Below are 13,308 nucleotides of genomic sequence, written 5' to 3' on the forward strand. Positions count from 1 at the left end.
AAAAGACTGGATCATTTTGATATGGCTATCTTAAGAAGGTATTAGAAATAGTACTTTAAGAACCTGTATCAACAGTGGAAACTGAAGACTATGTTTCTAGTTGTGGATAGGGTGATTCCATTACTAATACTGTCTCTAAGCCACATTTTAAACTAATAATTATCACAATCCACAGTGGGATAGAAAGGATTCTTAATTCTGCTGCTGGAAAGAATTATGGTTTTAAAAAAAAGCATAAGGATTTAAATATGAGTATGAGTTCATACCACTTCAGAGAGTCTTAAAAATGGTTTCATTTCATTCTATAGAACTATACTTATATTTAATGGAAATAAAGGCATTAATTAACATTCTTCCTTCCCGTCTTTGCTTGGCTAGCTTGGACTCATCCTTTAAATGCCTGTTTTAAACAATCTCTTTAGAAAGACTTCTTCTTTAAATGATCTAAAATCAAGACAAGAGTCCTTACTGCCTGCTCCAAAAGAGAGTATAGTGTACTTTTCCTGTCACTCTAGGTTATACACTTTGTGGGGTTTTGTTGTTGTTGTTATTTAATTTTCCCACCTAGACTGAAGCTCCATAAGGGTAAGGACTACCTGCCACTTGAAAATTGTGTCAGTATTTAACACCAACCTATGATAAGTAATAAAAGATTCGTGCAACAAAAGAACTACAAATTTTAAACCTTTCCATCCAAGGGATTGTACCAATTTCCTATCTTTAAAACAGCTCTTCCATGACATTCAGTGACTAGCATTCTAACCAACTAATAGTCAACTGAGAATTACTTTTATAGTCAACTGAGAATTACTTCTCCATCCAGGCTACACATGATGGAGAAGACTAGATTTAACAAAGTTTTAATGCTTTACTGCTAGGAACACAAACATAAACGCATGGGTGTTGTGCTTTTAGACCATGGAGAGTTTGACTGTTTTTGTTCTGTTTTCTACACTGAACTCAAAAACTTATTTTTTTCTCTAAAAAAGCCAGTTCAAGATTAGGTTCTCATAACTACAACATAATTACAGGACTGTTTTACTGTTTGTCTTCTAGCTTATCTGGGTACACATAAAACTAAAACAGAATATAAAGTAACTATTGTGGCAAACAGAAGATGTGATTTGGGAGATAAGCACTATTTTATGTGTGACTAATCCTAAATAAGTACATTATTACCCAAATTAATATAACTATCTATCACCTGTTAGTGATTACTTGTAATGCAATATTGTGAGAAATGACAAGATCTGTGAAACAATGTGTTAAAATAGTCAAATATGGAATAAAGTCTGCAAATGCAAAAGGTCTCATTTCATTCATTATAGATCTATCATTTGGCTTAAAGAAAAAGAAATGATTTTTCATCTAAAATAAGCAACACCGTGAGCATGCATCTACTTAAATGGAAGCCTGTTTATGACTCAATTCACTACATTCCTAACAGTAGTGGCTACATTTCAAGGATTCAGCTATCTAATAATGATTTCCTGTAAGTGTTTCTCATATTGTTGATCATGACTCATTAATGGGATCACAAACAGCATTCGTAAGAAAGGAAATGGAATAGGATATAAAATATCAGAGTGCAACACATGTAGCAACGGATAGAATTGTTTCCTGAAATTTTGATTCAGTTTGTGTGTGGGTGACAATATACTGCTAAGTATGGGCTGCAAAAAAAAAAAAAAAAATGTGTGAACACTATTCCTGGAGTATATGCCCCCAATTACTTCTTCCCCCCAAACACTGCCAAAGTAGAAACTCCATCAAAATTACTCACAAAAAAGAAAAGTGACCTTAAACCTGGTATAAGTTATAATTATTTAAACTTGATTTCACAAACTCTAAAATCAAAGTTTTAATCCAGGTTCCACTACTTCCAGTGAACTTGGGCTTATTTAAGCAGTATGTGCTCCACTTGTGTCATCTATAAAATGAAGATAAAAATATTTTCCAAGTTGTGGTAAAAATAATGTATTTAGTAAGTTCTTAACATATGCTTTACCATTAACAGAAAAAACTGAAGGAGTGATACATTAGAAACACAGCAAGAAACTTAGCAGAAGTTATCTTCAGGGTATTACCTCTGTGTGTGTGTGTGTGTGTGTGTGTGTTGCTTTTTCATTGTATATATTTCTAGACTACATTAATTTTACAATGTACATACAACACATACATTTTTAATGCAACGTTTCTAATGTATATAACATTACCTTTATTTTTTAATTTATTAATTTATAAATTTATTGATTTATTGATTGGCTGAGTTGGGTCTTTGTTGCTGTGCGCGGGCTTTCTCTACTTGCAGAGAGAGGGCGCTACTCTTTGTTGCGGTGCGCGGGCTTCTCAGTGCGGTGCCTTCTCTTGTTGAGGAGCACGGGCTCTAGGCGTGCGGGCTCAGTAGTTGTGGCCCGCAGGCTCTAGAGGGCAGTCGCATGGGCTTAGTTGCTCCGCAGCATGTGGAATCTTCCCAGACCAGGGCTCAAACCCGTGTCCCCTGCATTGGCAGGCAGATTCTTAACCACTGCGCCACCAGGGAAGCCCTACCTTTATTTTTTTTAATATCAATAGTAGGTATCTAGGCAGTGAGATTATGGTCCTTTTTGTTTTATATTTCTCTGTATTTTATAAAAATATGTTATGTGTTTTTAAAAGAAAATAGTCAACTACTTGCTCAAAAAAAAAAAAGACAAAAGTGTGTAGTGGTCCAGTGTTTAGGAATTAGCATTTTGGGGGGAGAACTTACGCGCCAGATGCTTCTCACGAAATCCTCACACAACCTCAGTATATCACTTTTGCCCAACAGAAAATGGAGGCAATTGAGATAAGGTAAATTGTCTGTTACACAACTAACAAACAGCAGTGTCCATAACTTCAAGGCCTATATTTCTTCCGCCATCACATAATGCATCCAAATAGTCTTCTCCAGTTGTTTCACACAGGCACCTTTCGATCTACCCAACTGGACTGTAAACTCCTTGAAAAAGGGGGGAAAGTTTCACTAACTTCATTTATGTCTCTCATTGGCTCACTAAGACTAAGATAGCTAATTCTACACTTGTCGAGCTACATTAAACTTCTTTTGGTCTATACTGTCCTCCTGGGACCTACTCTTGCAAAAACGAAATAAACTAGCAAACAAACGACAAAACTATTCTAAGACTGTTCAGATCTAACTTTATTCCTGCACACTAGTAAATGAAAAAGTTTAAGTATACCCATATCCTGAGTACCAGTAAAGGAGTTTGGGGATGAGTACAAGGATCACTGTGCAAACACTAAAAAGAATGGATTCACACGTTCCCCTACCACGCCCCCCGTCACCCAGGCACCACCTAAAGAAAGGAACCTCAAGTCTTCCCGAGAAGTGTTGAAGAACCATAACCACGCCCCCATTGTTCCATCAAAATAACTTGTTTTCTTTCCCGACCCGGACCCCCGTCCCCAACACCAAAACCCTTAATAAACAATTCAAAGTCTCTGACCTGCAGCGAAGTGCAGGGGAGAAGACTTCCGGCCGGCCATGTCCTTAGCATTCACGTTTGCCGCGTCCACCAGCCTCTTTACCCGGGACACGTCCCCATTGCGACAGGCCTCCAACAGTTCCCGGAGGGCCCCGCTCACTGCTGGGACCCCTGGCCCAGGTCCTGCTGCCCCAGGTCCCAATGTTGCTGTGGTGCTAACTCCGGCCGCCTCGGGGCTCTCCGACAAGCTCGATCCGGGGGAGGATGGAGAGGAAGATGAGGAAGAAGTCGGGGAAGAAGAGGACGACGGTGAATTGTTACTGCCACCGCCGGCTGGGCTGGGAGCGACCCCGACGGCAGATGAGGCAGGAACAGCCGGGACCACGGGAGCGGCGGCGACGGTACAGATTGTGCTCGTGGTACTGCAACAGCTGGTACTGTCAACCGGGTCCGGGGATCGGGGCCTGTCGGGCGGATCCCGACTGCCATCCCCCTCCGGCAGCGCTAGGCCGTGCCGCGGGGAGGCGAAGGGGGCCAGGCCACCCACCGTAGGGGAGGCTGGGGTGGTCCCCGGGGCCAGGCCGGGGCTGAGTGGGGGGGGAGGTGGCGGCGGCGGCGCCGAAGCCCCTGGGGCGGGCTGGAGCTGTTGTTGATGATGGTGGTGATGATGCTGAGAGCGACGCGACGCCGCCATCTTCGGACTCCCCCAGCACTGTCACTGCGGCAACGGCCCCACCGCCCGCCCTCACTTCCGACTGCTGGACCAATTAGCACCCAGCGCACAGGAAATGATGCTGGGAGCGGTGGGCGGGGTCAAAGAGTGGGCGGGAAGTATTGGGAGCTCCGAGAACCGCCGCGGAAGGGGGCGTGGCCCTGTAGCTGAGGGGCGGGCTTTGTGACTCCTTGGCGGGCTGGCCGGGGAGATTTGAAAGCTGGAGCCAGCCTAGGCTTAAATGGGAAGCTTTTCCTGCCTTTCTCACTTTTCAGCCTGCTTACCTTGCCCTGTTCCGTTCAGTTGCCAGGTCTTCTTCAGTCTTCCTTTTCTTGCTCCAGAGCCTGCTATTGAGGTGGAACTCTGTGCAAGGTGTGTGTCGTTTATCAAATATCAAGTGCCCTTGTCTGAAAAATGGACTAGTATCTACCTCACAGAATTGTTAGCGGGATTAAATGAGCTAACATATACAGAGTGCTCCGTACGTTAATAAAGCACAACTATAATTAGCCCATTGGTAAATTTTTTTTGAAATGCAGTTTTTTTCCCCTCCCCGCGCCCCCCCCCCCAGTTAATCTCTTGGTCTATCCCTTCTCTATGAGAGTTTTTACTTTATGTATTGTACTTCGTTAATACCCCATTTTAAAATAGTGGTTCGGATTGCCAGGATTGAAATTCAAGCTCTGTCGTGAATGAGCTATGTAAATTTGGGCAAGCTATTTAACCCCTCTGTGTCTCAGTTTCCCCTCTGCAAAATGGAATTAATAGTTCAATAAATGTTAGCTATTAAAATTGTGGTTTTTTCTATTCTATTATCTCTGTACTTTTATTTCTCACCTTAAGCTTGACCCAGATAATTATGAATATGTTCCTTTCTTTTGAATTCTTTTTAGCTGACCTCATGTCTGTTCCTCTCATCCCTCCTCCCTCCCCCTCCCAAACTAAGATAAAAACCTGACTGCTCTCCATCCATCACTCACCTTCAGAAGCCATTCTTCAGCAATTACTTTTTCTCTTTTTCCTCTGCCTATACCTACTTTTTTTTGTCTACCATCAAAAGAAATGTACCAACGAATGGGATAATCTCAGTAAGGTCTGCATTTCCTGCCTCCTGTTTAATAGTAAACTAGGCATTTTGGAAATTTAGACAAACAGCATTATTCCAAGAGAGAGGACACAAATGGAGCATCTGTGTCTTAAGAAAAACCCAAGATTTAGATGGGTCAAGTAGAAATTTCGCTTCACAGAATACTAAACTATGTGATAAATTGTTCTTTCACAGGTTCATTATGAAATATAAGTGTGATGCTAATATTCCCATCCACATAAATAGGTAAGTTTCTTTAGGACTACCATCTAAATACAACAAGGTCAGGAACATAATATTATGAGTGACATTTATTGTCATCTAGTCTGGGGCTGCAGATTATAACTCTAACATTATCCGTGTGTTTTATAAACTTGTGCTATTGTTCACATATTGACAAATGTGTGGCTGGATAGGAAGACTCCATTGGTGTAACTAAAATCTGTCCACAACACACATTATCCTGGTTTTGAATCATAATGCACAACAGAGGGTGGCATTGAGGAGTGTGGGTGAATCAACATGATGCATTAGATGCCCATAACTCACCTTGTGCCCCCTTGACTATGACCTTCTCCCTGAATGGGAAACATAGGAATTATCTCACCTGGTACCCTGATGGCCAGTTACTCATAGATCACAAGAAGTAGTAATGTTCACCCGAATTCAAAATGCATCTAGCATGTCTGTTTATCAGTGCAAAATAAATTTTAAAGTTTCTGCTGGTTGAGATAAAAAGGCTGAATTGGGCTTCCCTGGTGGCGCAGTGGTTGAGAGTCCGCCTGCCGATGCAGGGGACACGGGTTCGTGCCCCGGTCCGGGAAGATCCCACATGCCGCGAAGTGGCTGGGCCCGTGAGCCATGGCCGCTGAGCTTGCGTGTCCGGAGCCTGTGCTCCGCAGCGGGAGAGGCCACAGCAGTGAGAGGCCCGCGTACCACAAAAAAAAAAAAAGGCTGAATTGCCTGAAACTATTCTACTGGTAAACTGTATCTGAAAATGCGTTCAATCAATTGGAAATTGCTTTTTCCCCTCCACTGGAAAGTAGTAAAAGTACTTAACATTAAGTATTTATAAGGTTAGGTTTTATATGGACTAATGTTGAGCTCTAAACATGAAAAAGCAGATATCATTACCTGATCTTTTATAGCTAAACAATTCCATGAGGGATGCACTATACCCTCGTGAAAAGAGCAAAGCTTATAGTAAAACAAACCTGGGATTGAATCACATCTCTCATGATTACTAGTTGGCTAGTCTTGGTAGATATGCTTCAGCTCTGTCATTCTAAAATTCTGATTTTATTGTAGCATTGTCATGAGGATTAAAAGTCCTGGGTGTTTTGTAAGCACACCTTGATTGTTAGTTTCATGCTCTTACGTGTCATACATAAAGTGTTAATAGCCACTATCGGTAGCTCTCCTCACAACTTCCTTTATGACAAAGATAATGACTAGAAATAAATAGCCACTCTTTTACATGTAACAGGAATCTTAGGCAAAGAAAAATCAGGTTGAATTGTTTCTTCATCTGAAAATTCAAGATTTCATACAGGCCCTGACTGTTTCAGATCAAATTTGTGTAGCATCTTACCATTTTCAAAAAGGTTTTCAGAAAAATCATGTCCAAGTGGTATGAAAATGTGAGCACATAGCACTCTCTTAAGCCGTGTTGTTGATACAAAGGAAAGAGCCACCAACTCAAAGGTCACTCACCTTCTGGACCATGTTGTGATGTTCGTTTTTCCCCCAAAGGACATACTTTGTAAATTACACAATCGTGAACTTGTGCAGTCTCCATATTTCAATTAGACTTGGTGTGTTTATTCCATTCATATGCTTCCCAGTAATCTGCTCCACATTCATGTTCACTGGTAGTGGCTCCAATCTACTAAGTCCACTTATTGTTTGATGCTCTGTGCAACGCCTCTTCTGCAACCACAGCCCAAGCTAAAGCTATAGTTTGGCTGAGGCAGTGCCATTTCCTCACCTGGGCCTTAGAAAAAGATAATGTTATCCTTATGTCATTTAATGCCCATGGTGCCAAAGGCCCAGATTTCTCTATGAAGATATTACTACTAAGCTAAGAGAATTTTTAGCTGAAGTTTCATCCAGAAACCCAGGAGAATCTTTTTTTTGTAAAGCTATAGGTGGGCAATAATTCCAACAGCTACAGTCATGCCAACCACATTGTATCAGAGAAAATTTTATTTAAAAAGCAAAGCAACTATTACAAGGCAGGAAAATTACAGTAATTTAAAGATCCCCTATATATTAGTTTATTAGCATCCCCCCCCTTGGAAATTTTCAGTATCTTTATATCTTTTACACAGCAGGGTCCTCTGGATGTTGCTCACAAGACACCCGTAGTCTGCCCTTTTGATAACTTCGCTTTTCTCTGAGTATGGTCTGTACACTTAGGAGGAGTATTGAGTTGAGCCAGGAATGTTAGTTCCAGGCAGAGAGGCAATATAAATATAAGACAGTGGTTAAGAATGTGGATTCTGCATTTAGACTGCTTGGATATGAATCCTAGCTTTGTCACTGGCTAGCTGTGTGTGATTAAAGGATGGCCCACCCTATGTTCTAACAGGGATAAATAAAAACCTACTTGCTGTACTTTAAAAATGGTAAACGAGCTTTCCCACCCAAAGCATTTCTTGTCAACATTTTTTCCAAAAGTAATTAAAATCGTACATATATACCTCATTAAGGGTTAGCATGTGGCTTCCTCCCTCAAAAAAGATAAATACCTCATCATAAACGAGTTTAGAAAAGTTCCCAAGTTCATAAACGTGTTTAGAAAAGTTCCCAAAAGTTCTGGAATATATTGATGAGGAATGATGTAACTAGCCAATAATGCATATGTAATGATGGCTTACGAAACTTTGCATGTAGCCAATCAGAATAGGGCTGATGCCGCTGCTAACCAATAGGTTGTGAGGCACACCTGGAGGGCTCAGCCTCCCCAGTCAGAACACAGGGCCAGCCAGCCAAGCCTTGTTGAGTGTTCATTCCTACGACTGTCAGGGGTTGCAGGCTCCCACATAGTGATGGTGAGCCATCTCCTACCTCCAGTGGAGATTGGAGCAAAGAACTCTGGGAGCAGAGATCACCAGACCTACTGGCTGGGAATAAGTGGCAGCCGAGGGAGCGAGAGGCATTAGTCCATCCCAGAACAGGATTCCACCCGCTTCTCCTGGCGCTGACTCCTCTTGCCTGCTGGCATTGTTTGACTTGTTGAAGGAAATAAATGAGTGAAAGCTGTTTGAGTTAAACGGTGTGTGTGTGTGTGCAGTTTCTCTTGTTGCGCATTCCTTCATATCGTCTTTGTTTTGAAGATGTTGCTCAAAATAAAACATTGAATAATCCAGAAGAAGTTATTCAACCTCTGTAAACCCATCTGCAAGGTGGGGATATTAAGAGTTGTGAGAGGGCTTCCCGGGCTTCCCTGGTGGCTCAGTGGTTGGGAGTCCGCCTACCGATGCAGGGGACATGGGTTCGTGCCCCGATGCGGGAGGGTCCCACATGCCTCAGAGTGGCTGGGCCCGTGAGCCATGGCCGCTGAGCCTGCGCGTCCGGAGCCTGTGCTCCGCCACGGGAGAGGCCACAACAGTGAGAGGCCCACGTACCGAAAAAAAAAAAAAAAAAAAAAGAGTTGTGAGAAATAAATGAGTTAACATATACCACGTGCTTAGAACAGCTTCTGGCACATGCTAAATGCTATGTAAATGTCAACTGTTACTATCAAAAACCGGAGAAGGCCTCTGGTATGGGACATTAAAGGCTACCTGGGAGACAGCACTGGTTTTGCCTAATAACAAGCAGGTTCCTTTTCACCCAGTAATGTTGATATGCAGCCTCTCGTACATACTTCTTTTTTCACAGTGTCTTAAAGGAAGGTCTAATAATCATGGGAACCGGAAGGGGAAAGGCAGCTATTCCCTCCTGGCTGTAGTCATGATGTGTGTGCTGGGTGCAGTGGGGAGTGGAGACTCTGCAAAGAAGGGATGCTCAGCCTGGAACTTTGTGCATTTCTCCCTCAAAACATTCTGTCCACAGTACTGAGAAATCACAGTGGCTATAGTGTGGGAGTCCACCATAGCCCCCTCAAGGGAAACCAACACAGCCATGGTTCCTGAGGTCAGTGACATATGGATGTCTGCAGAAATCTCCCACAGAAGTTGAGCTTACCACCATAAGTCACCAAATACATGAGAGGGGCCTACAGCATGAGAGAGAAAATGCAAACCCAACAAATGAAAGGCCCTGTATCAGAGAAAACATAATAGAACAATCCAACATTCATTTTTATATCTATATTTGGGGCTCGTGGTAGGCCAAATAATAGTGCCCCAAAGATAGCCATGCCCTAATCCCTGGGATCTGTGAATATGTTACCTTACATGGCAAAGTGGATTCAAGGTTGCAGATAGAATTAAGACTGCTAATCAGCTGACCTTAAAATAGGGAGATTTTCTGAAAAGACAATCTAAGGAATGGGAGAAAATATTTGCAGAGGATGCGACTGACAAGGGATTAATTTCCAAAATATACGAACAGCTTATAAAGCTCAATATAAAAAAAACCAACCCAGGGCTTCCCTGGTGGCGCAGTGGTTGAGAGTCCGCCTGCCGATGCAGGGGACACGGGTTCGTGCCCCTATCCCGGAAGATCCCACATGCCGCGGAGCGGCTGGGCCCGCGAGCCATGGCCGCGGAGCCTGTGTGTCCGGAGCCTGTGCTCCGCAACGGGAGAGGCCACAGCAGTGAGAGGCCCGCGTACAGAAAAAAAAAAAAAAAAAAAAAAACAACCCAATCAAAAAATGGGCAGAAGATGTAAACAGACATTTCTCCAAAGAATACATATAGATGGGCAACAGGCACATGGAAAGATGCTCAACATTGCTAATTATTAGAGAAATGCAAATCAAAACTACAATGAGGTATCACCCCATACTGCTCAGAATGGCTATCATCAAAAAGTCTACAAATAATAAGTGCTGGCGAGGGTGTAGGGAAAAGGGAACCCTCCTTCATTATTGGTGGGAATGTAAATTGGTGCAGCCACTATGGAGAACAGTACGGAGGTTCCTTAAAAAACTAAAAATGGAGTTACCATATGATCCAGCAATCCCACTCCTGCGCATATATCCAGGAAAGATGAAAACTCTAATTCAAAAAGATACATGCACCCGAATGTTCATAGCAGCACCATTTACAATAGCAAAGACATGGAAGCAACCTAAATGTCCATTGACAGAGGAGTGGATAAAGAAGATGTGGTACATATATATAATGGAATATTACTCAGCCATAAAAAAGAAAGAAATAATGCCATTTGCAGCAACATGGATGGACCTAGAGATTATCATACTAAGTGAAGTAAGTCAGACAAAGACCAATATCATATGATATCACTTATATGTGGAATCTAAAAAAATGATACAAATGAACTTATTTACAAAATAGAAATAGACTCACAGACATAGAAAACAAACTTATGGTTACCAAAGGGGAAAAGGGGGAGGGAAAAATTAGAAGTTTGCAATTAACAGATACACACTGCTATATATAAAATAGATAAATAAGGATTTACTGTATAACGTAGGGAACTATATTCAATATCTTATAATAACCTATAATGGAAAATAATCTGAAAAAATATATATATTATATAACTGAACCATTTTGCTGTACACCTGAAACATTATAAATCAGCTATATTTCAATTAAAAAATAAATAGGGAGATTTTCCTGGATTATGTGGATGGCCTAATGTTATCACAGGAGTTCCTAAAAGTGCAAAAGGGTGGCAGAAAAGGAGATTGCAGTAACGCAATGTGAGAAGGACTCAAGCAGCCATTGCTAGCTTTGAAGATGAAGGTAGGGAGGTAGGGAGCCACAAGCCAAGGAATGTGGGCGGCAACTAGAAGGTGAAGGTGAGGAAACAAATCCTCCCTTAGAGCCTCGAGAAAAAAGTGCAGTCCTGCCAACGCCTTGATTTGAGCCCAGTGAGACCCCTGCCAGATTTATGGCCTGCAGAACTATAAAATAATAAATTGGCGTCATTTTAAGCTACTAATATGTAATAATTTGTTACAGCAGCAATAGAAAATAGAGGGCACTGGAAAATCAGATGGTATGAAGCCCCCTGCCTATTTTTCCACATGACAATAGGCTGAAGTTGCATAGTTGCTGCTACTTGGTATTGCCAGAGGGCAATTATTCTCTACCATTCCTTTTTTTTTTTTTTTTTTTGCGGTACGCGGGCCTCTCACTGTTGTGGCCTCTCCTGTTGCAGAGCACAGGCTCTGGACGCACAGGCTCAGCGGCCATGGCTCACGGGCCCAGCCGCTCCGTGGCATGTGGGATCTTCCTGGACCGGGGCACGAACCCACGTCCCCTGCATTGGCAGGCGGACTCTCAACCACTGCGCCACCAGGGAAGCCCTCGGGGCGGTTTTTTACAGAGCACTTTTATAGCAATAGTTGACTGATAACAAGGAAAACAAGGAGATCATAAGCTGTCAAATACAACTGATAGGACAAGTAAACTCAGGACTGAGAACTGACCATGAGATTTAACTACATGGAAGTTACTGGCAACCCTGAAGAGCTGTTTTGTTGAAGTGTTGAGGTGATAACTTGAATGGAGTAGGTTCAATAGCGTGTGGGAAAAGAGGGATTGAAGAAAAATAGTAAAGGCAATTTTTAAAATGAACTTTAGTGCAAAGGGAAGGAGAGATATAAAGTAGCAACTGGAGGGAGGAGTGATGTCAAGAGAGGGCTTTTTTTTATACAAAAAAAGAATGTCTCTATGTGTATAACTGAGTCACTTTGCTGTACACAGAGACTGGCACAACACTGTAAATCAACTATACTTCAGTTAAAAAATTAATAATAAAAAAGAGCTTTTTTTATAGATGTACTTCTATTTTCATATTTGTTTTCTATTTTATCATGTTTTTATTAATGAATAAATACTATTTATATCGTTTTATAGAATAAGTTTGCAAATGTTTTCAGATATTCCCTTAAAGTAGTTAAAATATCATTGTGACTTATTCTACCCAATTTCAAACATTTAGAATATCACATTTGCCAATATCCTCTTTTTTAAATAATAGCTCTATTGAGATGCACTTTACATACATTCGATTCACCCATTTAAAGTGTACACAGCAGGACTTCCCTGGTGGCACAGTGGTTAAGAATCCCCCTGCCAATGCAGGGGACGTGGGTTCAAGCCCTGGTCCGGGAAGATCTCACAGGCCGCAGAGCAACTAAGCCCGTGCGCCACAACTACTGAGCCCACATGCCACAACTACTGAAGCCTGCACACCTAGAGCCTGTGCTCCACAACAAGAGAAGCCACTGCAATGAGAAGCCCATGCACCGTAACGAAGAGTAGCCCCCGCTCACTGCAACTAGAGAAAGCCCACGCACAGCAACGAAGACCCAGCGCAGCCAAAAATAAATTAAATAAATAAATAAATAAAAATACTGATGGAATTTTTTTTAAAGTGTACATACCAATGGTTTTTAGTATATTCAGAGTTGTGTAACCATTGGCACAATCCCTTTTAGAACATTTCCAGCAACCCAAAAAGAAACCTCATACCCATTATCAATCACTTAAAAGGGAAGCTTTTAAGATGGGAAAAATAAAAGCATATTTTCCTGCTGATAAGAAGAATCTAGTAGAGGGGGTAATTCATGATGCAGTAGATAGAGGGGAGAATTTCTGGGGCAATATGTCCTCAAGTACGTAAAAGGGATCAAATCTAGAGGACCATAACTGACAGTTCATCCTTAGTATCACAAAAAGGCAGAGTGTATGGGCCCAGAAGCAATACATGGCTATACATGGTGGGAGATTGAGAAAGACTCCTGATTGCTTCTTCTTTCTTAGTGAAATAGAAAACAGAGAAGGAAGACTGTCTTTCTTTCTCCTTGCATCTCACTGGCCCCAGTTGGGTCCCATGCCCATTTCCAAATTAATCCCTGTTGCCAGGAGAAATCCGTGCATTGATTGACTTGGGCT

General features: G+C 42.0%; 1 protein-coding gene across 1 annotated transcript in view; it reads right to left on the reverse strand.

The window, feature by feature from the left end:
• TNKS (tankyrase) overlaps positions 1–4,194 on the reverse strand; it is a 182,275-nt gene extending 178,081 nt beyond the window's left edge. Inside the window, exon 1 of the mRNA XM_081221230.1 lies at positions 3,489–4,194. Within this exon, the coding sequence (XP_081077356.1) occupies positions 3,489–4,161 (673 nt within the window). The 5' untranslated portion in view covers positions 4,162–4,194. The remainder of the gene's footprint in view (positions 1–3,488) is intronic.
• Positions 4,195–13,308: the final 9,114 nt, after the last annotated feature.

This window comes from Mesoplodon bidens (assembly GCF_964165515.1).
Source record: "Mesoplodon bidens genome assembly, chromosome: 20".
In the NCBI taxonomy this organism is placed as follows: domain Eukaryota; kingdom Metazoa; phylum Chordata; class Mammalia; order Artiodactyla; family Ziphiidae; genus Mesoplodon; species Mesoplodon bidens.